The sequence below is a fragment of the Puma concolor genome, chromosome B2 (assembly GCF_028749965.1).
Source record: "Puma concolor isolate L17-30 chromosome B2, mPumCon1.1.hap2, whole genome shotgun sequence".
Classification (NCBI taxonomy): domain Eukaryota; kingdom Metazoa; phylum Chordata; class Mammalia; order Carnivora; family Felidae; genus Puma; species Puma concolor.
The window spans coordinates 38,380,008-38,402,792 of record NC_141671.1 but is presented as its reverse complement, the minus strand read 5'-3'; the positions used below and the strand labels follow the sequence as shown (position 1 = coordinate 38,402,792).

Sequence of the window (22,785 nt, the reverse complement as noted above, 5' to 3'; positions counted from 1 at the left end):
GGGTGTGTGCGTGTGTCCCTCCCTTCCCCAGCCCCGGCAGGGTCTCTCCCACCCGGGGTGGCCACCCAGCCAGCAGCGAGACCACAGGAAGGGTAGGGGCTGGGGGGCTTAGCTGCAGGAGGCCTGGCAGGAGGCTGCATACACACTGCTGCCCACCGTGCCCCCGCTGGTCAGGCTACTGGTGGGACACTTGAGGGGCTTCATGCTGCTGTCCCTCTGGATGTGCAAGTGCTTGAGCCGCCAGCGCTCCCAGCTCCTCCGAAACTCCATCTGGACCTTCCGTGGGAAAAGGAGGGAAACAAAAGCCATCATGCAAACCAACTGCCCACAAAATGGCCCCATTATTACATTAGCAGGGAAGGGAAAAAAATCCACTGCATTATATTAAGAGACACAAGTCAAGGCCTTCGGGCACCTAAATTAATATCCCAATAAAATTGTTTATTGTTGTCTCCTATTTTCTGCCTTTCCTCAGGAGAGAGATGAGCTTGATGATCTAATTGGTCTCCTCCATCTCTAAACTCTGTGACTCAGCTCAGTACCTTTCACAATCCATCACAGTCTTATTCAGCGGAAGATAACAAGAGCGAGAGAAATGCGGGAGACGGGAAGGAGAAGACGAGGAGGGGGAGAATCGGACTTCAGCGCACAGCGGAGCCGAGACGGCCCGAGCCAGCCTGCCAGGATGCGCCTGGTCTCCTGGGCAGCGTCACGGGGCCCAGGCTTGGGTGCGGGAGGGGGCAGAGCAGACACAATCTGTGACCACCCTGCGGCGTGCCAGCTCGCTGCCTGGCTGAGCGGTTGTGGCGAGTGTGCTGACAGGTGGGATGGGGACACCCCAGGCTGATGCGGCCTCTGCTTGTGAAGCAATCTTGTCTCACAGTCCTTCACTGGGGAGGGAGGGGGAGGGATGGTGAACCGAGGCACATGTGTGGGAAGCCACCTCAGGGAACGAAGCAGTTTCATGGACACCAGCAGGGAATGGGACGGGACTGGGGCTTCTAAAAGTGCTGACACATGGTGCCCTTTCTGCCTCCATCAGCACTTTTCCTGAGCCTGTGTTATGCCCCCATAATGACAACTGTCATTAAAAGCCACCATTTAGGGGTGCCTGGGTGGCTCAATCAGTTAAGCATCTGACTCTTGGTTTCAGCTCAGCTCATGATCTCATAGTTTGGTTGGTGAATAAGAGCCCCAGGTGGGGCTCCACACGGAGCCTGCTTGGGATTCTCTCTTTCTCTCTCTCTCTCTCTCTCTCTCTCTCTCTCTCTCTCTGCCCCTTCCCTGCTTGCACTCCCTCTCTCTCTCAAAATAAGCTTAAAAAAAAAAAAAAAAGCGCCACTTACTACATGCCCAGCACTTTCCACTGATTATTTTCCTTAACTTTCTCAGCCACCCTGTGAAGTAGCTTCCATTGTTATTGCCTGCTTCAAGATGAAGAAACTGAGGTGCAGAGCATTTAAGTATTTCCCTCAGTCTCAGCCAGGGTCCACACCTAGGTCTGGGCTGACCTCCAGGTTGGTCTCCTAAGCACTGGCCCCCTGGCTTCCACGACTCTTTAGGTCGTGCTGGTCCCTGGTGTGTCTCCTCCCCCAACTCAGCTGGGAGCACCGTGAGGGCCAGGGCCACCCCTTCCTCACCTGGGTTCTCTGGACCCTAGTACAGTGCCCAGCATACAGTAAGTCCTCCGTGCAGGCTTTGTAAATGCGCTGAAGGAAAGAGCGAGTGAGTAACTGAGCATCTGACACGGAACTCCTTCGGCTACCGAGGTATTACAGTGAAACACCAGAGGCGAGGACATGAATCCCAGACACCCCTCCCAGTGCTGAGTGCGGTGCACTTCCTCACACATGAAGTTTACCCTCACCCCTGCCTCTGAGGTCCTCTCTGGCCAGGCTCCAGGTTCTGGAATCTGGGATGAATGGGTTCAGATCATTCACTTCTGTTTACACTGGTGGGGAGAGGTAAAGAGACTGCCCCGCATCACACAACTGGGTAGTGGCAGATCTGGGGCCAGTATTCTGGCTCCTGAGTCAGAGCCATGGCGAGAGGACACAAACCATGGCAAAACCACTCCTCGGCCTCCCCTCCCCTATGCCTACTCTCCTGGAAGCTGATGGAGGACTGATGTCCAGGCCATCTTTTCTCTTTGGGTCACAAGTACCTGGCATTGCCATGGCGACCCGGGGTCTGGAGAACAGCTTTTGTGGACAGAGGTCTCAGCCCAGGAGCCGGGGGTGTTTTTATGGCCCAGTGATGGTGATGTGTCTGTTCTTGTGCCTGGAGGAACCAGGGCATGAGGTGTCTCTGAGGAACTGTGCAGTGCCCTTAAACAAGGCAAGTGTCTGAGCAGGTGTCCTGGATCCCACAGCATAAGCCCGGGAGAGCCCGAGGGGACAGGCCAGCTGGGGATCTGGTGATTCAGGGGTTGTTAGTTGCCAAGGGGCTGAGTGGGATGTGTGCACTCCCCCTGGGCCAACCTGGGGGCAGACAAAGTGGGGAGGTGACGGGTGACAGGCTTTGAGGAATGGAGTCAGGGGGAGACTCGGCCAGGGTCTGGGAGACTCTCCATAGAAGTGGTGGGGAAGCCTCGCATGTGCATGTGTTGGGGGCAAGCATGTGCTGCCAGCATGGCTTTGGGGAAGAGGAGGGAGAAGTGGGAAATGGGAACCTCGGGGGACCGAGAAGATGAGAAGGGGCAGAGAAGAGCCTCACTCTCTCCAGTGTGCATAGGGACACCTGCCACCCTGTCCCTGTCCTTGGGACATAAAGCAGCAGAACATAGGCCCAGGGAGTGCATCACCCCTCTGGCTGAGAACCATTCCTGAAGGGAATGCCACCTGTGTTCCTCATATCTCAACATTTTCTTCAGTTTTTTAGGAAGTTCTTTGTGAGGGCTCAGATGCGGGGGAGAACCAGGGCTGGAACAGCCTACTGTCCCCCACCCCCTCCCCCACCATGGATCAAGGGCCTGTAGGACAAATGAGTGTCCTCTACAACGGCCTCCTCTCCTTCCGTGGCCCACCCACCCCACAGGGAGCCTAGCCAGCCCTCTGAGACTGGCCCAGAGGAACAGCCAGAAGGCATTAATGGGCCACGCTGAGCCTGGCTCTACCTCCCCTTCCCAGTCCCTGCGTTAGTGGAGACCTCTCCCAGCCCCCAGCTCTCCCATCTTCTAGCTGTGGAACTGGGCTATTCGTTTCATTTTGCCAAGTCTTACTTTTCTCATCTGTAAAATGAGGATAACACCTGCTACATAGGACTGGCTTTAATAAAACATGTGGGCATCTTACACAAAGTAAACATTCAGGAAGTGTTTCCCTCCCTTTTGGAGCACCACATGCTCTAAGCATCATGACCGCCATTTCGCAGAAGAGGAAACAGGTTTCAAAACTTGCCCAAAGTCACACAGCTCACTAAGCAATGGGGCCTGGATGGGAGCAGAGACCTGACTCCAAAGCCCATGTCCCGCATCTTTCCTGCTCTTTGAGTCATCTCACAGCATCCTGAAATACCAAGGTCCCCTCCACAGCCACCCTGTGCCCTCCACACTCACAGCACAAGTAAATTAATGCATTAATGCAGACTCTTAAGCCCTCTGAACTCTGGGACACCAGACTCTGTGACAGAAGCCACACAAGGAGAGCCAGGGTCTTTGAGGAGCAGGGTTCATGGGTCATCTGAGCCCAAAGCTCACTGATAGAAACCCTCACCTGGGCCTGAATGGAGTCAACAGAGCCCTCAGTTTGTCCCCCAGACTCTGAGGTGGGGGGTTTCCTACTCCCTCTTCCCTGCTGGGGTTAATCTTCTTGTGAATACTTCCCCTATGGTGCCATGTCCAGTACTATAATTTGTTCCCCCTCTGAAAGCAATGGGGTGCAGTGCTGTGGCATTTGTGATACCCAGTGATGATGGGGATCGCTCCTACTCTGTTCCAGCACAAAGCTGGGTGCCTGAGCAGAAGGGGCCTTCCCCAGCACCACAGGCACAGACACCCCCTCCGCCTAGGAGCTGACTGTCTCGGACAGGGGAGGGCTATGGTCCAGCAGGGTCTGCAGGAGAGGACGTGGGACTCAGCAACAGCCCGCTTCTTCTACCCCTACAGCCTGAAAGCCACAGGAAGAACACACCCCTTGGCCATTGGCGGGCTGGGGCTCTCACCTGCACACACAGGGTGGGCGCTTTCCTCTTTCTGTTAGGATGCATTTGAATCCCATCTCTGCCACCACTTCTAGGCCAAACCCGGGGCATGTTTCCTACTCTCTCTGATCTTCAATGATCTCATTGTGAAAAATGGGAATATTAAAACCATAGGGATTAGCAGAGATTTTTTTCTTGGGGGTGGGGTGGGGAGGGAGGAAGCAGTGACGATTAAATAAGATAGTGAATATTAAAGCCCCAAGGATGTGACTTGGGCATGTCTGCTGTTGAATCAACTTGTAACAATCACCATCGCCTGTTCATTCAGGACCCCCTTAACACAAGGCTGGGTCTTCCCCAAGTTCACATCCATTAGGGTATGCCTGCCCACATGTGTGTGTGTGTGTGTGTGAGAGAGAGAGAGAGAGAGAGAGAGAGAGAGAGAGAGAGAGAGAGAGGAGGAGATATCCATGCATAGAAAACAATACATGGACAAGATGCCTTCTCAGCTCTAGCGCCCAGTGGGATGGATAGGGGGTTTCCGCTGAAAAGACTGATGGGAGCCACCACTGACAACTCTAGAACAGCCAACAGTAGCAGCCCACAAGTGTCCCCACGTCCCTTCTCAGGCTTACCTCATTGTTGACAAAGCAGTACAAGATGGCCACCATCAGCCCCTGGAAACAAGAGTCATATCAGCAGAGAGGAAGCAGGAGGGAGGCGCCCTGTAGGTAGACCCTGAAGCTCCTTGGGGCCCCAGCCCCAATATCCACCTCCTCAGACTGGGCATAGCCAGAGTTGGAGTGGTGGGTTCCTTCTCCTTTCCTTGCTGGAGGAACAAGAAGCCCCCTTGCTCAGATACTGAGAGGCTCTTCAACTACCCTCTCCTTGAGGAAGTCTGACCCGAGAAAGTATACCATCTCTGATCGTGGGCCATTTTCCCCTGCCATGGCTCCATCCGTTCATTCAGCAGACCCAGCAATCCCAAACTGTGATCTACATGCGTGTGCACATATGTGTAAGGGCACATGCATGGGCTTACATGCAGTGGCCCTCCCACAAGCCTCCTGAGGGGCTGAGACCAGGTTCTCATATATCTATACCCCCCAGTGACACTCATACACCCTCAGCATCATCTGATACCAGTGGGGAGGTTGAGTTTCTGACTTTGGAAACTACATAACCTGGAAAATCTTATTTCAACATCTCTGAGTATCAATTTCCTCCTTGGTAAAATCGGATGATCCTGCCCACCTCCTGGGATGCTATGAGGATTAAATGCACGATGTGTGCAAAGCCCCTGGTGCCCAGTAACAAACAGCCTGGTAGATGGCAGTTATGATGCCAGGCTGGATGCCCACAGTTACATCTGGGAAAGTTTCTTGTCCCACGCGCGTATAGAGAAGACTGGCCTGGGTGCTAGACACGGATTTAGCCCTGGCTCTACTCCACCCATAGCCCTCTGGGCATGGCCCACTTTCCCCCGAGGCCTCAGGGCGCCCATCTGCATGGTGCAGGCTGGTCTCTGCCCCACTCCCACTCTGACACTTGGCAAGTGAGGACCCCCAGCCGTGAGGTCACCTGGAAGGAGGTGAAGGAGAGCTCTGTGAACAGCTTGATGAAGCGCAGCGTCCCCCGTGCATGTTCATCCATCACAAAGGCAAAGACGACCTCATGGGTTCCCAGCAGGGGGATGAGTGTCAGTGTGGACTTGGCAAGTCTGGGGGTGGGGTGAAGACATCATTCTGGAATTCTCCCATGGACGTGTATCCCCTTTCTGTGCCCCAAACCCACACCTGAGTGACAGACATTCTCCCACCCCAAATACGCTGGGATGGGCTGCCTGGTGGGGAGGAAGTAGAGGTCAAGACACCCAGAAGCCCAGGAGATGCCCAGGTCCAGGGCTAAGGGCAAGGCTTGGGGTCCTGGCCTGGGCCAGGTGGGAGAAGAAGGTCACGCGATGTTCCAAGCTCTGAGCCCCAGGATCTCTATTCTGGAAGCAAGGGTGAAGGGCGCCCATGAAAGCCAGCTCAGGTACATCACCTGCACTTGATGTCCGTCTTGCACATGAGATTGGCTTTCAGTTTGGACACCACAATGCAGATGACCCGGACAAAGATGAGGAAGTTCACCTGCAGGGCAGATGGGAGGGAGTGGCTGGAGGCCCCCTCAAAACACCCCCCTGTTTCCAGGCCTTCCCCCAGCAACACCTGTCCAGCCAGAACTGCCACTCCCACCCCCACACCATCACTCACCCCAATGGCAAAGAGAATGGGCAGCCGGATAATGAGCCAGTAATTCATGTTTGAGTTCCTGGTCCAGCAGCTGGAGAGGAAGAGAAATACACAAGTACCCAGTTGGACACACAGAGCCCCCAGCTCACAGTGCAGGTACAGGGGCACACAAACACATGTGGCCATGCAAAGTGACCCTCACAGAGCCACATAAATGCTGCCACAAGGAGCTACCCAGTCCCATAGACTCATGCAGAGTCCTTCAAGCCACAAACACACACACACACACACACACACACACACACACACACACACACCTAAATACATGGTCACACAGAGAGATACACACAGCCCTTTGTGAACGAACAGTCATGATGCCTAGCATCATACACAAAATAGCAGGAACATTTCACAGTTATTATAGAAAAGTCATTGCATACCCCATGGACCCAGCACCATTTGTTATCACCCAGTCCCGGGAAGGGATAAGGAAGGGGTACTAAGGAACTAAATTCATAAATTAAGCTCCTGATCCCTCGGTTTATCCTCCCAACAGGTGGTAGCCATGTACCCCAGGGGCCAGGGAATCCCAGGGGGGTTTGAGGATGGGGACCTCAGCACACCCATGCCCAGGAGCAGGACACTCACCCTTCATCCTCATAGAGGTACTTGACAATGCCCCAAGGGATAACAAACAGCAGGGGGACACCTAGAAGAGAGAGGGGAACAGAGAGGGGAGAGGGCTGGCAGGCCTGACCCACCACCATGCACACCCAGAGGCCTCTATTTACCCAGGCCTCTCCCGCCTCCAGCCCTTTCCCTCACCTGACTCCAAAACCACTTTCTAGCAGGTTTGGAACTTGGATGGTCTGGGAGCCTGGGGGAGTGGAGGCGGCAGGAACACCTCCGTGCCCCCACCCCCCATCCCTGCCCAACTCCCTGGAGTCTTCCTCAGAGAGAGGATCGCACCACACTGTGGCTGTATCTGAGATAAGACGAGATCGGGTGCGTTCAGGGTGGTATGTCCGTAGACACTGTGGCTCTATCTGTCCTAACCAGTCCCCCCCATCCCAGGCACACTGTGAGAGCTTGCCCCCAAGTCCAGGCTGAGACATGAGGATGCAGACACCAGAGTAACAGAGGACAAGGCCATGGAGTGGGAAGAACATTCTAGATGAGGTGGAGCAGGCCAACCCACTGATGCCCTTCTCCTCCTGCTGCTGCCCATGTGCCCATCTCAGTCAACTCCTTCAGGCTCCAGAAGCCCCTCCAGCTACCTGTTCTCTACCCGCATGCACTACAAGTGGCTGGGCAGAAGCCTGGAGTACAGACAGGGGCCCCATCCTTGATGCCAACAGCCCAACCAATGGCACAGTGGCCCACGGTAACAACAGCTCCAATGTAACACTTTCCACTTGACTGAGACTCAAGTGGTGTGGCAGGCAGCCTCTAGGAAGTTTCCCAGCGACCCTCACCTCCTGGTATCTACACCACCATACAGGCTGTGCTGTATCGGGATTGGTCTGTGTGACCAAGAATGTACTCAGAAGCGATGGCAGGTCACTTCTGAGATCAGGTTATAAAAGACTGTTAAAAGGTTAAAAAAGGCTTGTCTTGGGCTCTCTCTCAGTCTGATCACTTGCTCTGGGGGATGCTGGTTGCCATGTCATGAGGGCACTCACCCAGACAGTGGAGGCCCCTGTGGCAAGGAATGGAGGCCCCTAGCCCACAGGTAGCAAGGACCTGCACTTCCTGCCAACAACCTTGTGAGTTTGCAAGGGATTCTCTGACTGAAGACTTGCTGTGACAGCAGCCCCAGCCAACAGCGTGTCTGCATCTCTGTTAGAGACCTTGAGCCAGAGGCATGCAGCTAAGTTAAACCAGATTCCTGCCCATAGAAACTGCAATAGGAAATTGCTGCTTTAACCGGTGAAGTTGTGGGGTCATCTGCTCTGCACCAGGAGCTAACGCATCCAGCTGGTTCCCAGTTCCTTGAGGGTACAGCGTCACTCATTCTCAGAGCCTCAGGGCTCGGCTCAGCCTGAGGGCTCAATATGTTTGCTGAATTCAAATGGACTGTCCATCCTCATGACAGATGGAGATGAATGAGGAGCTCTGGAGGGTTCAGGTGGGACTAGAGAGCAAGGCTGCCAACCCACGCCCACGCCAACCACTTTCGGTGGCTTTCTGCACCAGCTCTCCATGCCTGTCTCTGTGGGTGCCCCTCCCGGGGTTGGAGATGTGGGCGTCGGGTATAGGTGAGAATGTGTGTGTTAAGGTGTGGACACAGATGTGAGTGTGTGGTGGGCAGGGCCATGCACAGGCATGTGTAGCTTTAGGGGGTCTCTCCCCAGAACACACTGCCAGGGCAGAGCCCCATTGACAGTCCTTCCTGTCATCACGATCCATGTCCTCAATAGCCATTCCCAAGCAGTTCATCTGCCAGGAGCTACTGTGCATGACAGTGAAGACAGGGAGGAAGCCAAGAAACTCACAGCTGGTCAGCATTCTTCATCAGGTACCTTCCTCCTTGGCCATTTGTTTTTACACAAACCAGACCTCTGAGCATCCACGATGCTTTAGTAACAGGCCTTCATGAGACTGGACAAGGGATGGGTGGCTTCCAAAGGCCTCAGAATATAGCACGGAGCCTGCCACAATGAAGATGCTCAGACAGCATGGAAGGAAGGAATGATGGGTGGATCCACTGGGAAGGGAAACTCTCCTGGCAAGAACATGCCAATTCCCTGAGCCACACACACATGCGGAAACCTCCTTCCTGGGCATTCCCAGCCACCTCTTGTCCTTTTTCTCTGAGATCCCACTCAGAATTGGGGAGCTCACTCATGGCGTCAGCAAGACCTGGTGAACTTCACTCATTTACCAGCCTCTCCTTAACAAGGCCTTTTCTGCCACATGCAACCATTACACACCCCCTCATTCCCTGCTGGCTGCATCTTTCTCCCATTTAGAAAATCAACAAGACAAGCTGGAGAAAAATTTCACATTAAGAAACACAGAACTGGCCCCGAGAAGCAATGACTCCCTCGTCCATCACTTGCCTCCCTCCCTTGCAGCCTCCCTGTGGTGGGTAATGGGGCACCAGCTGCCCATGGATGGCAGCAGGAGCTGACGTCTTTTGGGACTCCCCAGCTGTGTCAGAGTTGTAATTTTAATTCTTCTGCTTGCATGTGAAGCTAAAAGTTGTTTCCAAGCATCCCAAAGTGGGCTAGGTCTCCTGGCCCCACAGAAGAGCTCTTTGGAAAGCTTTCTCTCTGTCCTCTGTCTTTGTCCCTCTCTCTCTGCACCTCCCCATCCCAATTCCTCAAGATAAGGGTGGTCTCATTGGGAAGGAAGGTCCCCCAGGTCCTACCCAGGTGCCCCTCAGACTCTGAGCCCTGAGCTGCAGCATGAGGTGGTGGGAAAGGATGAGCTCCCCTTCCCCCTCTTCCATTTCCCACTCAGAAACCTCCAGGATGCCATGTGTCCCCACCAACCCTCCAGCAACCACCCCCGCTCCTCTGCACACAGCACAAGGTCCCCTCTGATTGTTCCTGCCCTCAGGTCACCATGGAGACAGGCACTAACAGTGTTGACGCTATTTCCCAGAATGGACATAGTCCCCCACCTTAAGGACAGCCTCCCCAGAGCCCCCTCAATGACCTAACACCGCCCCACCCTCCATTAGCTGCAGGGCTCTCCAGCTGCCCACTGCCTGGGTGACTGTCCTACCCTCGGAGGGGTGGAAGAGCAGGGAAGGATGGGCCCGTGGGGAGGTGGGGGAAGGGTGGGAGCAGGGAGTTGTACACAGAGGAGAGACCCACCTGCCCAGAGGCCTGAGCTCGCTCACCTTGTCTATTAAGGGACCAAAGAGGCAATGCAGGACAGAGAACTTTCCATGACAGGCAGCAGCCCAGGGCCTGGGAGTCAGGAGGCCTGGTTCCAGTGCTTGCTCTGCCTGCAAAGCCCTGCCCTCTCTGGGCCTTGGGTGCCTTCAAGACACTGATCACCCTCTTTAGAGGTACTCTTCTACAACAGGGCCACAAAGAGCCAGGTGGCGGAGGGACACCGGTAAAAGGGAATTCAGGGTGAGGACAGGGGCAGGGAGGCTGAGAGGGCCAGAGAAAGCGCACAGCCAGGGGGCCAGACAACCTGTGGAGGCTTCCTGAGGAGGCGGGCTGGACCGAGGACAGCCTTGCAAAGGCTCAGAGGCAGGAGCCAGTATGGGAGGGGGACATCACACGTGGCTGTGACTGAGGCGGGAGGTCCCCAGTGGTCAAAGTAACCTGAGGCAGGCGAAGGAAGGAATGACAGTGGTGAATGAATGAACGGCAAGCTTGAGGTGGAAGGCAGGCTCCTGTGGCGTGGGCAGGGACACTGGCAGATTAGGAAGGGCCAGAGGGCAAGGCCCATTCTCTGGCTCCATCCAGGGGTGAGGGGCTCCCGCGGGCCTCTCCAGAGTAAGCGCTGTTGCCTGTGTTTTCCCTGTAGTGGGGTGGGGGTTGGGGAGCTGCTGGTGGGCTTCTCAGCCCCTGTTCTCATCAGAATCGCACGCGGCGAGAGGCAGAAGCACAACCAGAAATGTTCCAGCAAAAAAAAAGACACGATAGTTCTCGGCAAACTTTTTTGGCTAGAACATTTCCAGCTGGGCTCCAGGCACATCCGCGGTCCACCCTTTCCTCAGCTGGCTTCTGGCTGCCAGCCCTGCCCTGCCCGGCTCTCCTCTAAGCCCTCCTCTTCATCATCAGCTGACAGAGCCACAGCCCCTCAGCTCTCACCTCCTGACCCCTTACCCTGAAGCCCAGGACTCTCCACTTCCCTCAGGGCCTGGGTACCAAGGACTGGGTATGGGACTCCATCCCCAGGGGTCTTAGCAGTAGAGGTATTTGAGGACAGTGCATGGCTGCCCATGGTGTGTGTGTGGTGTATCTGGCCAGATAGGGGGGAGGCCTGTGTTTCCATTAGGTGGGGCAGGTGATGCAGAGACGGGAGGGTAACCATAGCCCTCTGCAGTGAGTCCCGTGCCCAGGACAGAGTTATCCAGTGGGCCCTGCCCTTGGCCCAGCAGTGTGTTCTGAGCACCAAGAGGGCTTCCTGGGGGCAGCCTGAGGGCAGTAGTCCCAAGAGAGGTCAGGGTCCCCCGCCTCCCATGCCATGGATTGGGGTGGAAGAACACGTAAGATGAATGATAGTCGACCTTACCCCAGCCTATGCTCAGATAGAGCCTGAAGATGCGCTGCTCGGAGAAGACTGAGAAGGCCAGCAGCGTGTACAGGTACACGCCCTCCACCAGGAGCCAGTAGTAATTGGCCGCCACGCAGTACTGCATGAGCAGGAACACCAGGCGGCAGCCCAGAGAATCCTGGGGGCAGAGGAAGGGTCCCCAGGGGACATAGCTCTGCCTCCTGCCTCTCTTGATCCCCCTCCCCATCCTGCCCCAGATGCAAATACCGGATGAGAAGCCCTAACACCGTTTTGCCAGGGCCAAGGCCAAGAAGTTGACCTGCTTTAGCTCACTGAATCACTACCCTGAGTAGAAGAAGCTAATATTATCCTCATAGAGGTGAGGAAACTGAGGCTCAGAGAAGCTAAAAGACTTATACAGCTAGTAAGTAGCAGAGCTGGGATTCAAGCCTGGGTCTGTTTCCAAAGACCATTTCCTGTGTCAGACAGAACTTCTTAAGTGCAGGGAGGGTGTCTACATCTTTAGACTGGGGGCTCCCCAGGGTGGACTGCCTCTCCCATCCGACTGGGGACTCCCTAAAGACCAGGTGTGGCAGTTCTCGCCTTTCTTTGTGCCAGGCCTGGGTGGGGTTGGGGAGGCTTGCCTTCACTGACTGTCCATCCCTCCCCAGGCCCTTCCTGAACACATCACACACCTGGTAGGAGAGGAGCCCATCCCATTGGTGCTGCTGGGGGGCTGTGCTGTACATCCACTTGAGTACCGCGTCCCTGATGAAGACGGACAGCGCTCGGAGGATGAAGGACGCAAACAGGTTCAGGTGGATGTAATTCCGGGTGCAGTGCAGGTGTCTGTGGGAGAAAACAGGGCTCTTTCCTAGCAAGGTGGCTAGCAGTTCTGCTCCACAACCCCCCAGTTCAGGCTAACATACACCGCAGGCATGTTTCTGCATCTGGGACTGAGCCTCTGTCTTTTCTTCCTCTGAAAATGCCCCTCTGCTTCGTATCCTTGAAAATTCTTGGGTCCAATATAAGTCCTGCCTCTCCATGGAGCCTTCAGGTGTGTGGTCACTGCCACCACCCACCCTCATCCACACTATCTTCCTCTCTACAGCATCTTCTTCTCTACAAAGTCATGTATAATCCAAGTGATTTATGTGTGAAGACCACCTTCCCCAATGGAGACTTTGCTTTGCTTCTTGAGGACAGGACCCACATCTCACATGCTTCAGGGGCAGACTAGGGCTAAGCACGTAGTAGGAATTCAAACACTATTAGACACAATTTCAATATCCTTTCATGTAAAAACACAGAGCAAACTGCAAATACAAGGGCGTTTTTAACCTGATAAGGGCTATCTACCCAAACCCGGAACAAACATCATTCTTAACTGAGAAATTTTATAAGCATTTCCTTCAAAATCAGGAAAATAAGGATTATCTAGCCTTACAAAACTATCATCACATCTATTCACCATTGCAATATAGATCCTGGCCACTGTAAGAAGGCAAGGGGGAATAATCCATACGAATTGGAGATAAAGGAACGAAATTTTCATTATTTATAGATAGTAGAGTATCTTCATAGAGAATCTGAGATAACCTACACACAAATTATTAGAACTGATAGATTTCATTCAACATGGCTGCTGATGTGTGTTTATATATATCAGCAATAAACAAATAAAAAGTAAACTTTAAAGATTCATATATAATTTTGTAATTGGCTACATAGAAATAAGTCTAACAGAAGATGGGCAAGATCTCTATAGAGGATACAATAACATTTGCTTAAAATAGTTAGACAAGACTTAAAATTACACATTCATGGATAGACTCACTATTTTGAAGGTGTCAATTCTCTCCACATTAACTGATAAATAAAAAATAGCTATAATAAAAATTTCAACAGTGTTGATTTTTTGTTTTCCTGGAACTCTCAAAACGTATAAAGAACCAAGGGTCAAGCATAGTCTGGACCCTCCTAAAGACCCACAAAGTAGACAGGGCACCTGGTGGCTCAGTCAGTTAATTATCCGACTTTGGCTCAGGTCATGATCTCACAGTTTGTGGGTTCAAGCCCCGCATCAGGTTCTGTGCTGAGAGCTCAGAGCTGACAACCCAGGCAAAGATAACTCTTGCTGCATGGAAGAGTAAGCCCTACAAACCCAAGGGGGAAAGGATGAGCTGTTACTAAATGGTACTGGACCAATTATATATATATATATATATATATATATATATATATATATATGTGTGTGTGTGTGTGTATATGTGTGTGTGTGTGTGTATATATGTATATATATATGAAAAATAAAATTAAATCTCTTATTTTCACCATAGACAAAAATTAATTACAGGTGGATTAAAGAACCATAAGAGAGAGAGAGAAAATCATAAATAGAGCCTGACATGGGGCTTGATCCCATGACTCTGGGATCATGATCTGAGCCCAAATCAAGAGTCAAACCAATTGAGCTATCCAGGCACCAAGAAAAGATTCCTTAAACAAGATCATAAAGGAGTTTGGTCTTTGGAAAAAAATTGATAGTTTTTTTTATCAACTGGCAAAATTAATCTTTATCAATTGATAACATTTAGTGATAAACTTTATTAATAAAAATGGATACACTGATATATTTCATTTCATTAAAATTAAGGACTTCCATGCATAAAAGGCACTATAACGTGAGTGAAAAAATCAACCACAGACTAAAAGAGGATACATCCTAACTTAGGATCCAGGATATATAATGAATGACCAAAGAAAAAAGAAAAAGCCAAATAAGCCAATTAAAAAGTAAGCAAAGGATAGGAATAAGCAATTCATAAAATGAAACACAAAAATGCTTGATCTCTCTAGGAATCAGGGATATGCAAATTAAAATCATGAGATATCTCATACCCTTCAGATTAGTAACAGGTGAAAATACTAAATATTAGTGAGGATGTTAAGTAAAGGGAACTCCCATTTATTGCTGGTAAGAGGGCAAACTGGTATGACCACTTTGGAGAGTAACTTCACCTAATAAGTTTCCTTTTTTTTTTTTTTGTAACATTTTTAAAAAACACTTATTTATTTTTGAGAGAGAGACAGACAGACAGAGCATGAGCAGGAGAAGGGCAGAGAGAGAAGGAGACACAGAATCCAAAGCAGGCTCCAGGCTCTGAGCTGTCAGCACAGGGCCCAATGCAGGGCTTGAACCCACTAACCACGAGATCATGACCTGAGCCGAAGTCAGACACTTAACCGACTGAGCCACCCAGACACCCCTAATAAATTTTCAAAAGCACATGGCATTCAGACCAGGCAATTCTACTCAGAGGTACATGCCCCTGAAGAAATGCACAAGGGGTCATAAGTAAGAATTTGCCTTGTAGCAAGGTTTGTAATTCAGAGAAGAAAAAAAAAAAGGAAACACCTCAAATATCCATTAAAGTGATAAAAATAAATTGTAATATATTATACAATAGAGTCTGGAGTGATGGTTAATATAAAACAGAACTACCTGCATTAACATAAATGAATCTCACAAAAACATTGCAGGCCAAAAATAACATTGCAAGAGTATATACAACATACCATTAAAATATGCAAAGTCCACAGCTATCTATTTGTACAGATACTATAAATGTGGAAAAAGTATAGAGATGCCTGGGGATTATAAGTAGCCCCTTCAGGGCTTTCCTCTGGTTGTGGAGGTGGAGGGCAGTGGCAGGGTGGGCTACCCAGGGCAGCATGCCTGTGTTGACTGTGTGGTAGGTGTTAGCTCTCGGGCTCGGCATTGGGTGTGCCAGTGATCAGTATCAGCCACTGTATTTTAATATCTCTGAAATACTTCATAATAAAAGGGGAGAATATTCACCGAGTGAATGCATCTATCAAACACTGACTGTGCCCAGACTGACTGTGCCAGGTGCCATGGAGGTGACAGGAGGAATGAGGTTTGTCCTGTTTCCGTGGGGCTGGTATCCTGAGGTCCCTGCACTCAGAATTGCTCCTGACCTTGAACCCAGCCCCCCTGGCTTATCCTCCACCAAGTGCAGAGGGAGTGGGAAGAACATGGTCCTCTGGAAGGAATGGCTCATGGAGGTTAGACTTAAGGAAGACCTTTTCCAGGGGGCCGATAAGCTCCAAAGAGGGCAGAATCTCTAAACCCTTGAGCTCTTACCTAAAATCAAACTGAATTCCTGATGATTTAAGCTTCACATGCTCAGCTGAAGGGGATGTCCCCTAATCCTACCACCCACTATGAAGGTCTGGGGATATGTGCTTTGTGTGTTCGTGTGCTGTTTGTTTTTTTCTCTTTTGCAGTATTCTATGTAGGCTCTTACAGAGTAGAGATATGGCAAACGGGGCCATATCCCGTGTTTTCAGCCTCGTATTCAGTGGACAGGCTCTCCGGAGATCTCCTAAGAGAAGAACCTGCAGCACTGTCACTTTAGTTTGGTGCTTCCTCATCCACTGGGGACAGCGCGGGGAGCTGGAATGAAACAGCCCCTCCGGGCCCCCAGGCCCCTTACCTGAAGCTCAGGAGGATGGCCGAGGCGATGACCAGAGCGGAGAAGGAGAGTGTGTAGCCCACCGTGTAGATGATGGAAAAGGACAGGAGCTGCTCCTCTGGGGAGCTCTGTGTGCACACGAGGGATACAGTGCACGTGAGGCAGCCCACGCCCTCCTCTCCCACATCTGTCTTTCCCATGGGACAGGGAGAGGCGGGGCCCCGGGTCAGGCTGCACCAGGGACTTCAGAACTAAGAAAGAAAATAACCTATGGCAATGGTCCTTGGATTTCCAGGGCCTTGTCCCAAGGCCAGTGGGGTGAACACACATGGCCTCTGCCCAGCAAGCATGGTGTGCAAAGCCCCCAGAAGCAGGGGGATAGACAAGATGGCCACAGGCCAGCCCATCAGATGCCCAGGGGCCCTGCTCTGGTGCGGCTGGGACCCCGTTACCCCTCACTGACTCGGAGCCCCCATCTGCAACTCACTCTCTCCCCTCGCTTGGACTCCTCGCACTCAGACAGGTTCCTCCAGGGCAGGCTGGAGTTGTCCTGGCGCAGCCACAGGCCCTCGGCTGTGCAGAACCGGTACACGTGGCCCTGCAGCACTGGGGCAGAGAGACGTGGGAGCTGAGCCCAACACCACAGAGCCCTCATTCCTCCCTGCCCTGAGGGCCCCCCTGCTCCCCCAGGACTGACCTCTTGGAGTTGGCAACACCTCTGAGACACACACACACACACACACACACACACACACACACACACATTCAGGCCTTCCTCTCTTGCCATGTGCCCATTTGGCCCAGGGACAGGAAAGGCAGTCGCTAAGGGCCACCCAGCACCACCTTCAGCCTTTCCTCCTGGCCACCCTGGGATAGAGTTTGATGAAGCCATGTTTTTGAGATAACTCTAGCCCATTCCCATGTCCTGCCTCCAGCCTCAAATCACACTGCTGACAAGGTCTGGTGCTGAACACCAGTGGCCTTCAACAGCTCCATAGCCACCCACTGTGACTTCGAATTTTCAGGACTAGCCCCTGCCTCCCTCCAACACTTCATAGACAGAGCAGATCCTGGGAACAGATGGGCTCAGAGCTCCTGAGAGGAAGAAAGAGGCACAGCACTGCCTCCGGGAGCCTGTCTGAGGGGGAGACACAGTCCTACCCTAGGGAGCTCCAGTCTGAGTGGGGGAAACACAGCCCTGCCCTCGGGGAGCCCCATTCTGACAGGGGAGACACAGCCCTGCCCTCAGGGAGCCCCAATCTGAGTGAGGGAGACATAGCCCTGCCTCACGGAGCCCAAATCTGAGGGGAGACACAGTCATGCCTTTAGGAAGTCCTAATCTGATGGAAATGACAGAGTCTTATGCTCAAAGACAGCCTGATCTAAAAGAAATCCAATGTCAATGGTACAGGCACAGCCCTTGGAGACTCTCCATTCAAAGACGGAAAACCCAGCTCCTCCCTTCGAGTAGCCCCTAGTGAGATGCTGGGGACAGAGACTGCCCTCGGAGACCCCCCAGTCTGAGAGGAGGGAGAGATCCAGCCCCTGTCCTCAGAGAGCTTTCATTCTGAAGGAGGAAGCACAGTTCCTGGCTCCAGGGAATCAAGACTCTCACAGGAAAAAACAGTCCTCAGAAAGTAATAACATAAATGCAAACCAAGAGAGACCAAACACAGGCCCAACAGAGCTGGGGTGGGATGCTGTCTGTGCTCATTCACACACATCAAGTCTGACCTGCCCTGCTGGCCCCCTACCCAGGGAGGTGGGTGGCTTGTGGTCCCTGGTTCCCTGTGAGGTCATGAAAGGGAATAAGGGGTTTACTTGTGCCTGGGAGGAAATGCCTCATTGCCTTCCCGGAGGAGAATGTAAGTCTGACCCCAGAGCCAGGAACCCGGGGACAAAAACGAGGTTAGGGTTAGCACAGGAAGATGAAGGAGGGAAACTGGAGCCAGGACAAAATGTAAAAGATTTAAAAATTCTAAAGGACTAAAAGATTTTAAAGACCAGTCATGGGATGAAGGTGCAGTGGGAGGGAGGGAGGGAGGAAGGATGGGAAGCACTGGAGGCCCTGGTCACAAGTTTCCAGGTGGAGGAGTAGCAGTAAGAACTGTGTGTGGGAAGAGGCTCATTAACATGTGTACATGAGGGTAAAAGCAGAGGGAGGCAAACCTTAAGAGACTCTTAAACAAAGAGAACAAACTGAGGGTTGCTGGAGGGGAGGTGGGGGGGGGGTTGGGCTAAATGGGTGATGGGCATTAAGGAGGGTACTTGTTGGGAGGAGCACTGGGCGATGTATGTAAATGATGAATCACTGGGTTCTACTCCTGAAACCAAGACTATACTGCATGTTAACTAACTCAAATTTAAATAAACAAATTAATTAAAACAAAAACAAAAACAAATGTGTGCATGATGGGAGTGAGGCAAACCCCAGGGCCTGCCCTGAAAGGGCCCAGCAGGGACGCAGCCATCTAGGCCAGGGATCTGTTTTACCTTTCACAAACTGTCAGTCTACCCACTGTTGTTATGTATCAGGTACCTGCAGGGCCTATCGCTCAGACCCTTTTCCTTCCAGACCCCCAACCCCCAGTCACCCAGTGCAGCGTCCCTGTTCACTCCTCTCCTTTCTCCCCCTCTTTCATAAAACCTGAACCAAGGCCCTCTTCAGGAGACCGAAACATCTTGTGATACAGTAGAGTAAATCACCTCGCAGTATCAATGCTTCTAGAAGAACATTTTAAGAGACTTTACCTGGAAGAGAAACAAAAACCTAAAAATCTAGTGACAGGACTTCCGGCAGCGAAAAGAGCCTGAGTCCCAATACCCCTCAAATGCATTTATGAACAAAATCAGGCAAAGGCAAAGGCAGAGGAGGGGAGGCATGTGGTCTGATTTTAGCAGATTTTAGCTCTTCTCGAGCCCCGAGTGCCCCTCTTATCTGCTGCACGGATGCCTGGAATTCTTCACCAGGGGTCGAGTCTTCTGATAGAAGGCCAAACCAGTCTTCAGAGCACTGATGGGGATCTGGGCTGACCCCAGAGGGAGTGAGACTGATGTCAGGGCCTTCACTGGCAGCCCATTTTGATGACAGCAAGGAAGGAGGAAGAGAAGGCAGAGGGACCAAGGGAAGGGAGAGGACATGGTAATGGGGCACAAACCACCGAACTGCCCATTTACCCAGGACTTAGCCCACAGCAGTGTGACCCCAATAATACCCCAATAATACCACAGCTAGATGCACCCACAATTGCTGGTTCCCTCCCTACATGCACCTTATACAACCTCTCTACAAGCTACACACAGTATTGGTTTTCAAACACCTGCTGTACGCTTGACACCCTTGAACATCACGACCAAGTTACAAGGTAGGCATGTTAATCCCATTTTATGGATGAAGAAACTGAGCCTCTTAGTGTCCAAGTGACTTGCCTAAGCTCACCCAGCCAGGAAGTAGCAGAGGCAGGATTCAAACACCTAGCTCTTTGCCTTCAGAGGTCAAAAGTTAGCAGCCAAATTCACTGCTAACAGTCAACAATGGCCATGTGCCATTTCTCTTCTGCCCTTTAGGGCTTGGGTTTGCTAACATTCAGCATCCTCCCAGTAGATCCTCTTACCAGTGTGGATCCCCAGCAGCCTGCACTATTCCTGGGCCTTCTGTTGAGGGCCAACAGGGAAGATGGGGAAGTGGTAAATGCACAGATGTGTCACTGGCACAGTATCAAGAGATCACTGCGTCCCCGAGAAGCTCGGGGAACCTATGAGAGTGTGTCTGTCAATTATCCCTCATTAGCAGCCAGTATTAAAAGCCAGGCTCATTCTTGGCCAGGCCTATGGTCCCCAGATGCCCATCTTGGCTGGAGGTAGGGAGGGTCCAGGCACAGCCCTGCTTATCAGCCTAGCTTTATCTGGCCCAGGAACTGCTGGTAAATCACAGCCAGGGGATTGGCTCTGGTCTTGTCAACACCAGGAGGCAGTCGGCCACATGCCAGGAGGCCCAAGGATATTTCATTAAGTCAGACCCTGGTGCTGGAAATAAAACCCCCAATTAAACACTTCCCCTCCCGGAAACTGCAGCGGCGTCTATAATCAAGCTAACAGCCGCCCTTCCACGTGGATGCAGGCTCTCAGGGCTGTGGAGAGCTGCTCATGAATCCATTAGTTCTTGCACCCTTAGCAACAACAGCGGCCAGCAAGGACTACTGGGCCCCATCTGACAGACGGGGAAGCTACGATTCAGAGACGGTAGTCACAGTCCCATCCCATCGTGGTGGAGTGAGGGTCAAAGGCAAGGCTAGAACTGAAGGCATCAGCTTGGGGTGGGAGACAGCAGGGGTAGTGCAGCAATCATGACCCAGGAGAACTACACAGACCCAAGATCAAATCCTGGTTCTGCTCTCAACCAGCTATGCAGCCTGGGGCACACCTCCCCAGGTCTCAGTTTTCTCATCTGTGAAATGGGAACCATAATGGCTTCTCAGGTCTGTGGTGTGAGGATTAGGAGATAAAGCACGAGAAGTGCCTGGTGCATAGTAGGCCTTCATGACATGGTCACATTGAAAGCCCTGCTGATGCCTTCACCCCAATTTCTCAAAAAAGGCACTCCCCCACTGAGGATGGGGCTGGAACTCAGGACACCACCTCGGCCACAACTCCAGGGCCAAGCTCTGGCCTCGGTCTCTCTGTGGCAACGCTGGCCTGCCATGAAAGCTCCTGGGCTCCACATTACTCGAGGGAGGCACCTGTCAGAGTTTCCGAGAATTGTGAGTTATAGGCCATTTTAAAAGCATTTTATGACTCTCATGTAATGAGAACTAAACTAACAAACAGGTACAGATCAGGAGGGGGTGCAGCTAATGAGACCAGAATGATTTGCAACAAGCAGATCAGCTGTTTGTGGGTAAATGAGGCTGCTGGATGGCCCTCAGGCGGCAACAGGCTCTCAGAAGCCACTCAAGCCTTCTGGTTTACAAAGTCTTACTGACACCAGGCATCTCGTTCGAACATGTTCCTTCCTTGCCTCATCTGCTTCTGCCCTCTGGAGTCCCAAATTCTGAATTAGAGGGCTCAGAATTCGAGGATGTCTGAGGGCATCCGGTCCCTAGGACATCGTGTGGTTCTGAGGCCTGAGGCCTGGCCCCATCTACAAGGTGATGCCTGGATGTCCTCCCTTCCTGGAGGGTCCCCCTCTCCCCTTCTCCCCCCTTCTCCAACTCCCTTTTGTTTCAGGCCTGGCTCTGATGTCACCTCTCTCTGGAAGCCTTCCTGATGCCACACCCCAGGCAAAAGAGGTGGCTCTGACCTCCCTCAGCACCACTTCCTGAGCCAATGAGCTGACCTCTTCAGCCCCGTGGTGAGGAGTCAGCCCTCCTCCCCAGAGCTGACCTCTTCAGCCCCATGGAGAGGCATCACCTCTTCTCCGCAGCACACCCACACACACTCCTGAGGTCTCATTAGTACCCCTATCTCCTGACATAGGCCTGACCTGAGTGTCTGGTAATTGTTTTAATCCTTTCTCTAGTCGCACATTCCTTTGCCCTGCTCTGCACCCCCCGGGGACAGCATCACTTGGGCTCCCTGCCCTCTATGAGTCTGGCCAATGGGAGGCACAAGTAAAAGGTAGGAGGGCCCCGTGTGGCCACAGCCCTGCTGGGTGGCCTCCCCATTCCCCCTCCACTCAGATCTAGGAATGCTAAAGCTTCTGCCTCTTAAAAGTCCTTGGTGCTTTATACACCTTACTGGCCCCTTAACCCTGCCCCGCCCCCTGTAAGTGACCCCTCCGTTAAATTCTTCTCAAATCCCCAGCTGAGTGTGTTTTCCTCCAGGACCCTGCCTGCGACACCCCTGTCCTTCTTGCTGCCCACCGCCCCACTAACTCACACTGTGAAGTTTCTCCACAGGCTGTTCCCCTTGATCAGCCCAAGAATGCTCCAGTACTGCCCCCTTCTGCTTTCACAATCCCTGGGTGAGTGTTAGGGAAGTCCCTGGTGCCAGCCTCTGCCAAGGGGACCACCAGGACAAGCCAGAGACCGCAATTATGCTGTGGGAGCCCACGGTGGGTCTCCCTACAGGTCCCTAACTCAGGGAGGGGAGAGTCAGTGATCCTGAGTGTCAGAAAAGGGAGTGAATTAGCCTGGTGAGTCAGGGAGGGGGTGGAGACTGGCAGGGGGCCTATGCAGTGGCCAATATCTTCGTGGAGAAAGCAATAAAACTGTGTTCGCTCATAAACGGGCACCACCAGGACCTATTTCCTGCTCAAATAAAATTAAAGGTGATGGATGGAGCTGCGAGTGGCAGGCAGAGCTGGGGGCAGCTTAGTGTTGAGTGATGGACCCTGTCCTGGGCCCGGCTCCCTGGGGTCTAGAGGCCCAGCCCAGGCTGGCCAAGCAGCCAGTCCCAAACCTCTCGGAGGCAGGGAAAGTCTGTGTATTGGGGGAGGTGGGGGAGGTAAGTAGGGTGGGTGGAGAAAATTAACAGCAACCATTCTTCAAGAACCTGCAATCCTCCCAGCGACCCTTATCACCGGATTTATCCCATCTCCCAGATGGGCGAGTGAGCTGAGGCACAAAGCGGTCTGGGAATCTGCCGAAGCTCACACAGCCACTCACAACATCGGCAAACAGAACCATTAGATTGTAGGACTCGACTTTTTCATTTGTAGGGAGAGGCCAGGCCGCTCACCGCCCTCTCTTGGATGGAGTGTGCCCAGCCAGCAGAGGCCCAAGGCCACC

General features: G+C 52.4%; 1 protein-coding gene across 1 annotated transcript in view; it reads right to left on the bottom strand.

Moving 5' to 3' along the window:
- Positions 1-22,785, bottom strand: part of GLP1R (glucagon like peptide 1 receptor) — a 33,752-nt gene continuing 10,967 nt past the window's right edge. The window contains exons 4-13 of the mRNA XM_086706758.1: positions 16,545-16,663; positions 16,079-16,185; positions 12,254-12,407; positions 11,577-11,736; positions 7,023-7,083; positions 6,396-6,465; positions 6,184-6,272; positions 5,722-5,860; positions 4,776-4,817; positions 1-276 (exon numbers count right to left, since the gene is read on the bottom strand). Of these exons, the coding sequence (XP_086562884.1) occupies positions 109-276; positions 4,776-4,817; positions 5,722-5,860; positions 6,184-6,272; positions 6,396-6,465; positions 7,023-7,083; positions 11,577-11,736; positions 12,254-12,407; positions 16,079-16,185; positions 16,545-16,663 (1,109 nt within the window). The 3' untranslated portion in view covers positions 1-108. The remainder of the gene's footprint in view (positions 277-4,775; positions 4,818-5,721; positions 5,861-6,183; positions 6,273-6,395; positions 6,466-7,022; positions 7,084-11,576; positions 11,737-12,253; positions 12,408-16,078; positions 16,186-16,544; positions 16,664-22,785) is intronic.